The sequence below is a fragment of the Protopterus annectens genome, chromosome 4.part1 (genome assembly GCF_019279795.1).
Source record: "Protopterus annectens isolate FY-2018-M chromosome 4.part1, PAN1.0, whole genome shotgun sequence".
In the NCBI taxonomy this organism is placed as follows: domain Eukaryota; kingdom Metazoa; phylum Chordata; order Ceratodontiformes; family Protopteridae; genus Protopterus; species Protopterus annectens.
The window spans coordinates 917,123,873-917,135,946 of record NC_056734.1 but is presented as its reverse complement, the minus strand read 5'-3'; the positions used below and the strand labels follow the sequence as shown (position 1 = coordinate 917,135,946).

At 35.2% G+C, this 12,074-nt stretch overlaps 1 protein-coding gene across 1 annotated transcript in view; it reads right to left on the bottom strand.

Annotated features, from left to right (window-relative positions):
• LOC122801342 (fibrillin-2-like) overlaps positions 1-12,074 on the bottom strand; it is a 662,974-nt gene that overhangs the window by 115,978 nt on the left and 534,922 nt on the right. The window contains exons 68-69 of the mRNA XM_044070882.1: positions 10,291-10,389; positions 2,659-2,772 (exon numbers count right to left, since the gene is read on the bottom strand). Coding sequence (XP_043926817.1) covers positions 2,659-2,772; positions 10,291-10,389 — 213 coding nt within the window. The remainder of the gene's footprint in view (positions 1-2,658; positions 2,773-10,290; positions 10,390-12,074) is intronic.

The following is a 12,074-nucleotide window of genomic DNA, read 5'->3' as shown; positions in this document are numbered from 1 at the left end:
CAACCTGACAAGAAATCCCCTTGAACACATTGCTTTATAAACAATGAACAATCATGTTATCGATACTAATATCAGTCACATAGCTATAATATTAATTAAGAAAGGGATCCGTTCTGTCTTCAATAATCCATGCCACCATACTAAAGCCTCCATTACCTAGTCATCAGACATGTATTTGCTTGTACTCTTCTCATATGATAATACATTTGCTGGACATATATCCTACCTTCACAGTTGCCTCCTAAACCCTCAAAAGATCATCATATAAAATGGACTGTAAATCACTTAATAACTAATAATTTACACAAGTTTAAGAAACAAGAGTCATACTTTTGAACTGCTTTCAACACATTTTGGATACCACTCAAAAGTTTTAGATGACGGCATAACAGTAGATAGGACTAGTGATCTAAGAAGTGCTGTTTTGTTGCAGAAGTTCTTTCATCTTTCTGGGGCAGTCGGACAAAATATATCCCTTTTATTATATTGACAGACGGCAGCTTTTGTCCCAACTGCTTCTTCTTAGGTGGATGCTCATACATAACTGATTAATTTACTATGCAGTTTAGCATATAGCATGCCAAGATGTAGGACCCTGTCATATGTTACACTGGAGGGGTAGTCAGTGCCAGTCATTTATTTGCACCCAAATGGCTTTAAAATGGAAATGAATATTAAAATTTGCACATGTAGTATCCAATCTAAAGGGTGACAGATGACTGAGAGCAAAGACATAAGTTCTTGATAAATTTAAACATTTCTGAACATGTGCATTTCACATATGCTGTTCTTAAGAAGATGTCTTTTGAAAACTGAATTATGTAGGTTTCCTCTTAATTATGTCCCATGTTTTCTTTCAATATGCTTGGATAAGGTTGTCTACATAGCTAGCAAAGTCAGGATTTCTTCTAAATGAAGTAACCACCTTGCAATTATTTCTAACATGTACATACATGTATGCATACAAATACTTCAGGCATGGGCAATTACACCCTTTTATACTAGCAATATACTAAAAGAGTCATCCCCATAAAAAGTATTACGTTGTTCTTAAAAGTGCCTAAACTAGTGCTTGCTTTAATGTAATATGTTACTCTGCCCAAGGCATCAGCTACTCTCTCAGACAACCAATTAGTACATTTCTCATTGTATATACCCTTCTACACCAGTTACATGGTTACTCACTATCAATCTTTGATAACCCTAAGCATTCCCAGGGGTAGTTGACTTAAATGTCCTATATACCTGAAAAAAAATTCCCTTTAAATATCTATAGTAGATACTGTACACATTCAGATATTTCAGTTTTTATTAATAACTTTAACTTTTATCTCCATAGATGCCCTTATTAATTTCCACTGTTCTCTTACCAATTTACTTATGCTGGTTTTGTTAGAAGATGGTTTCTTTCTATAATATTATCCTGTACTCAAGTTTAGGTCTAATGCAGCTTTCAAAGAATGATTTCATCTTTTCTGAATTTCTAGACTTTATACATTTTTATAAGTCTATAGATGTATAAATATCTTTAGCTAACTGGTTATACGTTCAGAAAAAAATCAAAGCTGGATGTACTCATATACCCAGGTTCTTACATGACTCCATAGTTTTAATCACTGTGCTGTATTGAATATTCATTCTTCAGTGTATTTTTCCAAACCTCACATGCTTAGTTTTTGAATTTATTAGCATATTACTCTCCTTTGCCCAGTTAGTTAAGTTCTTTTGCAGACATACCCATTATGCGACAGCTGCTGTAAGTTTACCCGTTTTCAAGTCATCTGCATACAGACTGCAGAACACCTCAGGTGAACATGATACATCTGAAATATACATTGTAAATAAGTACAGGCCTAAAAGAGACCGCTGTTGGATACCCTGATTTTATCCTAGAATTTCACCTGTCCAATTGATGTGCGATACCTGTACGCTATTCAGCAATCAAGCTTATCAAAATTACATTCACGTCTAGTTGTTCTAATTTATTGATCATTCTTTGGTATATGGCCCAAAGTTTGACGATAAGTCGAAATACATTATATCAATGCATAGCTATTATATTACTAAACAACATCACATTTCAGGTAGTTATAGATCTATTTTCAATATATTCATGCTGATATCTGGTTTCAAGTTTGAACTTTTGCATTTCTGAGAATAGTTTATCCAAACTAACTGTCTGAATTATTTTCCCCAGCAAGAAAGCATTACTCTGAATATTGTTAAATGTGTTTGATTTGCTTAAGCACCTATTATCCTCTGGAAGTAAACAGCTATCAATACCAGTTGTCAAATATGAGTACGTGGAAAATGTTTTCTGATCTTTCCTCTAATGACAGTAGTCAGAATGAAAAAAAATGATAATATATCATGTTAAGTAAAACTCTAACTTCAACACACATGTCAATATACATTCACCTAACTAAACCTAGTCTGAGGCCATGATTTTTGAAACAACCTTATTCAAAAAGAAATGGTCAACAAAAGATTTTCCATCAGTCTGGTCAACTCATTATACTAGCACAGGTTGTCTGCAAGACAGACATTAAAGTTAGTTCCATTTACTTTGATGCTTTTATACTGTAAGCAGTAAAGGCAGTGTACCTTAAAATGTTACTATTAGCAAAGTATCATTTAAAAGCCAAACACTTTACTTACCTGTATTTGTTGGCAATGAACAGAAGTAGCTTCCTGCTGTGTTCACACAAGCTGTACTAGCTTGGCATGGGAAAAGTAAGCATTCATTTATGTCTGTGCAGACTTGCCCATTCCCTGCAGAACAAAATAAAAATCACACTGCTGTGTCACCACTTCTGAATTTAGATAAATACTGGGCATGTTCAAATCTTCAACTTATGATTAATATCAAGGTTATTCCATTAGATAAAGTATGCGATAAGAGGAAAAACAATATTTCCATCAATTATAGCATGGCATACTTAATGCAACTGACATAATGTTCAAATGTTTAGTTCAAGTATAGAATTCCTGCTGAACAGGAAATACAAGTAGACCTTTAATATACAGTTCCTCTCTTTATTTGACAGTGTCCACTTTATCTTGCATTCTGTTTCTTACACTAAATTCAAAACAAATCCAAAAAAATATCACAAAAGGCAAAAAGGATGACTACAAGTATTTGATACAAAATTATCTACACTCATGCCACCTGACCTTACTAAACTACATAGCCATACTAGAACCTTAACTCTAACCCTAAAACTCCTACCCAGTCTTTAATCCCAACCATAGCACTGCTCTCCCTAACCCTAAAGTCCTAGTTTGATCACTAAAACTCCACTACCTCTCACTATGACTAAAGTCCCTGATCTCTAACTCTAAGCTCCTTTCTCACTCCCTAACCGTAAAGCTCCTCCTCCCTAAAACAAAATCCCAGTCCGCACCTAACCTGCAGTTCCACTCCTCACTTCCTTCTCATTGCTGCCAAGCTAACCTTCCCCAAACCTAGGTACTGCATTTAGCTGAGGTCTGACAGCTCCCCTGTCTTCCAACAGCTGCTTCACCTCACCTGACAAAATTAGTTTACTTCCAGATGATATTCATACTTCTAAGAGTACTATTTACTAAATGTCTGGAGATAACCTAGACAAAATTATGGCAGAAGCTTTTATGTAATGTTAGCCTCTTTACTTATTTTTCTTACCTTATTCTGTATTTTATGCTTGTATTCTGTTATACCAAACTGACATTTTCTGACTTACCTTTACTTTAACTAATTGTTAATTATTTTGAATACATGCATATACTTTGTAACTTTTCTTATTGTTATATTCTCTTCTGTATTTATGTTTTGTGGACCTTTTTTCCCCCTGGCCCTCCACTGAAAATGGGCTCTCAACCGCCCATTGGACTATCCTGGTAAACAAATGACAATAAATAAATAAATAAATAGATGAGTTTGATCATGAGCAGACAACCATGTAGGCTGCAAGACACCTGAGCTCCTGGCTCTAAGATAGTGGTGTTCAATCACCTGGGTCTTGAGCATCTCTACTAGGCCCTTAGTTATCAACGTATCCAACATGCCAACTTTTCACTATCATATATAAGTAAAAGGTAAACTTATCAATGCATTGCATCATTAGTAGGGCAAGGAGTTCAAAAAACTAATAGAGAAATAAATATTCTCACAGTGTTTTAGTTTACTGAAAAGTGAATGCTGCCCTTCCTAATGCAGCACAAATAATGTAGATATTTTAAAAATCTAATAAAAAGTCTTAAGGGATAAGAATATTCTGTACAGCTGAAGTTCATCAAGCTGGAAGGTTTAGCTGCACTTTTACTTGTTATCACCAGTATAATAATCAAGAGAAGATGCCATTCGAGGTTACAAGCTTACAAGCTGGCACACCCAGAACTTTTCCTGGTCAGTCTCTTTCTTCTGGACCTGACTGTTAAAGCACCACCTACTGCCATTTTGTCCTTTTTAAATGGTTAAAATATTCAAATATCATGGCCATATCCACAGCATAGATGGATATAACTCTAACCTAAGTTAGATTAATGTCTCACATGCTTGCAGGAGTTAACTGGGAAAGATTAAGAAAACAGCAGCTGCAGGCTTGTCCATCCTGGGTTTGCAGCATTTGTGGCTTGCCACAATGGTGTCCCCTAGCTGTAGCACTAGGCATTACTCAGTGTAGTCTAAGCCAACTGAGCCCGCACTTTCATAGTGTATCGAGAACTAAGAGGGCAATACAAGATGGTATGTAGGGGCATTATCCCCCTTGTTAGACAATGATTGAGACTTAATGCTGCTGCTAATAGAGGGAATGGGTTGCATCCATGGGGAATGGCAGGACCCCAAGACTAAGCAAGCTGGGCTCCTCTCTACCACCAGCCTTTGTTAGGGAGTGGAGGGTTGTTTAGGGTTTTGGCACAGGAATGAATCTACTTTGCCCCATCCCTCTGGGAATAAATGGATTGATAGGCTGAAGGTAGACAGCCACTATGCAAAGTCCATGGCAATACAAAAAAAATAAAAGAATTTCATATTCCTGTCTGTCTCATAGTTACAAAAGGTTGCATTTTGGCACTATATAGTAATTTCTATTAGTATCAGCCTTCTTACTATCCAAATTATTGATGACGACTGCATACAATTCACTGTAAATCATATATATGTCAGCCAAATCAATTTTATTGACCATGTCTCCATAAATGTTTTCTTCATAATATCTGCCTTGCTGTCTCTCCATCTCTTCCTCTCTTCCTCTCAAAATCCTTCACTTTCACTTTTTTTCTCTTCCTACCTCATGTTTTTGCAAGTTATTTTGCATTTTCATTCCATATTCTAATTTTCAATCAGTACAGACAATTGTATATTTTTTCAAGTTTTATATCCTTTTCTGTTTTCATGTTGCTTCCTTGATTAGGCAAGTTTTTTTTTATTCACCTGCTTTTTAAGTTTTTAAAACAATCATGGATGTCTGTTTCTTCTTGCACATATTAGCAAAATATGTAAACTCCACAAACAGTCTTTTTGGGTAGCCTCATGCATTATCGGTGTAGGTTTTATATTTCTGCTTCACCTCTGTCAAGTTCATGCTATTGGGAGGAAGACACTGGTAGCCCAGTTGTATATTATTCATTGCCTGTATGAGAGAAGGTTGGGTAGATGACTTCTCAGCAGAAAGTTCATACTGGAACTGATGGACAAATGTGAATTGTACTTCATGACTAATCTGCCCAATTAATTATACTTCACTGATACTTAACAAAAACATATTTCCCTGTTAACACATTTGTATTTTTTCATCAATCAGTTATTTGCTAAATGCATTTTTAACAACTGAAAATATGGTAGTAGTAAAGCAATTGTGGATTTCAGTTCTAAAATGCTAAATATTTCAAGCAGCCTTGGCAACTCTGTTTACTCTTTTTAACCAGTTTTAGTAAAAAAGTGCAGTTGTACTTGCTGAATTAACAGAAGCTTATAAGGGTGCCCTCATTTCAAATGCAGGTCAAACTAATACATATTTATGTGTACTTTTAATATAGTGCAATTGTGATAAAGTCTTCAATTATTTTTTGTCACATCAGTTTTAAGCATATTTTTTGTAAAATCTGATACCATGACATATAGAAATGTATAAATGTATGTTCAGTAAAGCAACTATTAACTGTGTTACATGATTATCAGTAACGCTGAACTTAACATGGCTTTCAGAGACTCTGGCTAACAGTTTTCATTTTAATATATAAGTCTTGAGTGTTGTATCATTTGGTTATTTTACAATTCCACCAACATTGTGCTCACTTAAGCACTTTGATGATTCTGGTATTTGAGAATGTGGACATTACTAGAGTATACATGTCTAGAAATAGACTTTATGCCGGATATTATCCAACTCCTAAGGCAATTCTTTTCCACCAACGCTTGTCCCATTGATTCCTTACCAGTTAGAAAGAAATCCAGTGTGCATTACAATTAGCTTTGCCCAGTTTCAAACGTGCTTCTGTAAGAATGTGCTATAAAAGAACATCAGTTTCTAAGTAAACATCTACAGGGATTCCTTCATCTAGAACTTGGAAGATGCATGTTGAAAAGTTTATCAGCTTGACCAAGCATAACTTCCCACTTTATAGCCATTGCCAAGTTGAAGCAGTAATCACAAAGGGAGATGTGTTTGCACCTATTTATAATATATGCTGCTTGATACGTAGTGCATTAGAATGCATGTAATTCAGTTTCCCATGCCTGAGTATATTGAGGTTTCAGTATTTTAATCTGTAGATGCTGTTAACATAGGTATATACATAACTTCACATCACATGGTATGTAGCTATGTTATAATGCGTTCTTCTTTTCCTTTCTTTTCTAATTTCTTCTTACCAAAACACATAAATTAAGCACTGCTTTCCTTTTTTTCAAGCACCTATCCTCATTTTCTCTTAAGTGACTTGCCATAGTCTTAATACTTGTCAGATAAAATTGGAAGCCGCAAAAGAACAGTTACTATCCAAAAATCATCAAACAAATCAAAACTCCCTTCCAGATAGGAGAGAACAGTAACAGCCTAGTCCAATGTATGTTGCTCCTATCAGTATGAATGCTAATCTTTAAACCATATGCTTATATACTCCAAAACATGTCACAGACTAGTGAGATGTTACAATCCACTCTACTACAGTATGTCATCTCCACATCAGTTTTCCTTCCTATTAAAAAGGAAAGGTACCAGAAAGACTCCCTGACAGGACTGCATACTACATAGTAACTTGAAATGATGCCCCTTAAGTGAACTTTTGCTTTTCACTTACTCTGGGCTTCCCATACTATATACTCTATTTTTGTTTCCTCTGTCTCTCATGTCTTTGTGTTTCTTTCCTCTATTACTGAACTTGATACTTATATTCTCACTCTTTTCCTAGCCTGTGCTTTGCCAATAAATCATAAATATCATTTTTTCTTGCCTCCCCCTGTGTCAGTGGGAAAACCCACTCTGTTTGCTCCCTTCCCCTAATGCACTTCTGTTTCTTCTAATCTAATGCCCTCAGTTTAGCTCCCCCTTTTTCCCATGATGCCAACTAGTACTTCTTAATATAAACACTGATAGCATCTGTAACAAAATTCAGGACATTCATACCTGCCTGTTTTTCTGCATTATATACATTATAGCAATTGCTGATACCAGGCTAATACAAGAAACACCTCCTAATAAAATTGATACCCCTGCCATTACTATACTTAGAACAGATAAAAAATCATAAAAAGCAGGAGGAGTAGCCATCATCTGTAAAAGCACTCTAGAAATCTCCTCCGACCAACCTAAAATCCAACAAAGAAGAAATTCTGCTTCTATACCTCAAAATGAATCCCTTTTATTTATTGATATCTCACCAGGTAAAAGTATAACTCATCTGAAAATGTGATGCTCATGCCACTAGATGAAGCAGTCCATCATTTCAATCACACATATAGCTGAAAATCTTAAATATGTTATCATCTATTACAACACAAAAGCTAATATCAGACACAGCAGCATGGCTCTCTAAAGAGACCATACAGCTCATGCTAAGATGAGACAAAAGCCTGAAAAATGGTAGGTGATTACAACCCAAATACCATTCAGAGATTTAGACATCAGAGGTGCCATACCAAGCTTCATATTAAAACTGATAGGCGATCATACTATGGTATCTTCCAATAAAAACATCAAAATAATCCAAAAATATTCTGGACAGCACTAAAAGTGTTACATGCCGGTCAAACTACTACTTCCTGTTCTACCACCACCAACAATAATAACTATCACCAGTCATTTCAACTCCCACTTTAGCTAATCAGTAGTATCTCAATAAAATAATCAGACCGTTCTCCCCACAACTCCCACTATTTCACAGATTCATACCAATTTACATTTTACACTGTCGGAACCTTATCTACAAGGATGTTACAAGCTAAAATTAAAACAAAAACCTTGGCTGCTGAGAACCTTCAAACTGAATTCTTAAAAATGGCAGCTAGTGTCAATGCTTTCCCTGTCTCCATTTTGATTAACAGATCAGTAGATGAACTTATCTGATTTCAGAAACTATGAACGTATTGCAGTTGTATCCCCTCTTTCTAAAATGTTTGAGAAATGTATGTTTTGTTAATGTAATACATAAATCATAGCAAACTTCTCTTAAAAGGCAAGCACAGTCTCAGACCTAACCATAGTACCACAGATGCTCTTTCAAATTTTATTAATACTGTCAATCAGAACAGGAATCAAAGCAACCTAGAATCAGCACTTTCCCTAGCTCTATCTAAAATATTTGAAAGAGTTTCACACCAGAAACAGTTTTAAGAACTTGCAACCTTCACCCTCACTGTTCCTTCCCTGTCTTGGTTTCCCAGTTACCTGCCCACTTGCCAGCAAGCAGTCAAATGGTGAGACGATCTCTCACCATTTCAAACAGTCTCTGTTAGTGATCCATGAGGTACATTACTTGGACAACTTCTATTTAACATTTTCATAAACAAACTTCATACTGCTACCACACTTGCCACTTTCCTATAATTTGCTGATGATACAACTCTTATCTGTACCACCCCATATATCACAGCACTGCAGTAAATCACACAACAATCCTTTATTGTTATAGAGGTAGCTAAAAAAATTCTGAGCTTCTTCTCAATCCACCAAGAATAAAAAATAATTATCTTTACTGCTAAACAAAGCATTCACCTGAAACAGTCATTTCACACTGTCTTGAGTGACAATATGAAAATATAATCAGTAACTCAGTCCAAACTTCTGGGAAGTTATAACTGATAATATCCTCAAGTCTGAGCAGCACATACTTTGCTCGATCAAAAGACTCAGCAAACACCTGGCTCCCTCTACAGGGTCAAACAGCACTTGATAAATACTACAAGGATTACCCTAGCTTCAGCCTTCCATTTTCCATCTCTACTATACACTCCCCCATACTCACAAACATCAGTGCAATCGACAAAAATAAACCTGTCTCTTGCGATTGGAAATAACCTTTCAGATAGAACAATAACCCAAATGAGCACAGTGTCAGCTGTCTGAAAAAACTTTTAATTGATTTAAAGGGTTTTCGGACAGCTGTGCAGGGTGTTCATTTGGGTAATAGATTTTTAGTTTACAAACTGATATTCTGAAGAGAAACTGTTTTAATAGCTCCATACAGAACCCACTACTGCCTCTCCCTAAACCCTGAATTGGCTAGACCGTCCAGACCAACATGCTATTCGCAAATAAGCACCACATATAACCTAATATAATCTTCTGATAAAAGCCCAGCACTACAGAACACTCTTCTTTACTGTGCCTACTAACGTATAATGTAGTCATCTCTGCTCTCCTAAAATAAAATTGTGTGCAATACAAAGAGATTTTTGATCAATATATGAATATATTATATAAATGGTTATAACATTGTTGGTAAATTCAACCAATGATACTGTTTTCTGGAAAAAAAAAATAAAAATAAAAACATAATAGTTTCATGCATATCTGGAATTCCATATTTCTAATGATAAAATTCACATATTCCATCTTAAACATTCTGACAAAACATCATATGTTTGATGTAAGATTTTATTCACTGATTGAAAATTGCTGTTAAATATTTGTATTAGTTTTATAACATGAAAATAAAATTGTCAAGAAACAGCATCAGTCAGTTGCGGAAAGATAAGAGATTCTAAGGCATTTTTACAAAAAAATCGTACAAGTACATCTGTGTAATAATGTAAAATAATGCTGCAGCAAAACAAAAACAGGCCTTGTTTTATGGCATTTGACTTACCTGTAAAACCTTCTTTACATGTACAGATATACGCTCCAGATGTATTATTCTTTGTACAAGTAGCATTACTTGAGCAATGTGTACATCCATTGCTTTGAGCTTTATAGAAAAAAAATGAACAGGGTTATATCACAAAAATTAAAATATAAATTTATAAATATAGAATGCAGTATTTTAATAAAGCAGGATGAAACAAGCACATTGGCATTTTTGTATACATGTTGTACAGTGAAGATTTTAGATAATATTTACTTCTGCAGTTCTTGAGTTTAAAATATAGACAAGTCAATCAATGGCAGGCTTTATGTCCAAATTGCCACAAAAATAAGTTATTGTTTTCATAAGCATGCATGAAGTTTTAAGCTTAAAGGGCAAAAATAATGAATTTAACTATATTTCAGACTAAATATCAATTAAAATAAAACTCTATCATATGATGCCCAGGGTGAACCTGTAATCGGTCATTGTCTGATCAGTGTTCTACCCTGGCAAATAAATTTAAATAAAACGAATAAGTAAATAATCATTTCACTTGTCCGCTTTTGGTTGAATAAAATCCAAGGAAATATACAAGTTGTTCCTGTTTCACTCCATCATTTGAAGATTAAATAATCATTTTGTTTTATAAGCCATGTTTATGTTGTACTTCTTGTGAAGCATTTTATTCAACCTCTTCCAGCTCTTTTTTATTTTTGTGGTATTTCTGGTTATTTTTTCAGTGATTATGTTATTTATAAAACTTTTTTTTTCATGTTTGCTCTTTACTGTGAATTTCAAGACTTTTCAAATCCCTTCCCACTATCACTTCTGTTTGGTTTAATTTTATAACTTTGATTTAATTAGTATATAAATAGTTGCAAAACTATGTGCCTGCTTAGTATGTACCTGCTCTATAACCTACCTCCTCCTTCTCCTTATATGATAACTAAACTCCTAAGCTTTTTTGTTACTGCTGACTGATGCTATTTTCTCCATAATTATTATTTTTCATCACTTGTTGATACTGGCACAATTCGTCTTCTTCTTTCAGCTTTTCCCGGTTAGGGGTTGCCACAGTGGATCACCTGTCTGCTCATGATTGGCAGTGGAGTTTTACAGTGTCGTGTTGCCAGCCAGGTGACCAACCTTCCACAGAAGGCACACATACACAAGCACTCACACCTAGGGCCAGTTTAGAGTGTTCAATCCACCTACTGCATGTCTTTGGGATGTGGGAGGAAACCGGAGCACCCGGAGGAAACCCACGCAACCACAGGGAGTACATGCAGACTCCGCACAGAAGGCACCCAAGCTGAGGATCGAACTGGAGAACCTCTTGCTGTAAGGTGACAATGCTAACCACTGCACTACCATGGCCGCCCTGTTGATACTGGTACAATAATGATGATTAATATATCTCTGTTTATATCTATCTGACTGAATTCACCTGGCAACCAACAAAAGTCCTGCTTTTATGTATATATTACGTATATATTACTGTAATCACTATATGTAAAACTGTATCTACTTTTGTATCAATTAATGATTAATGTTTTCTGTATCTATGTTCTTGTCAGAAGTTTTCTCCCTGGGCCTCCACTGAAATGTTTCTTTTAGGCCCAGTGGACTTTCTCAGTAAACAAATGCAATAAATAAATAAATAAATAAATAAATAAAACACTGACATGAAGTAAATCAGACGGATTACCGGCCAATATACTAAATGACTATTTTTGTAGTTGCATGATTTCTCCAGATAAATGGCATTGTTCTCATAGCAACATATTTTATTTTAACATTTCTGA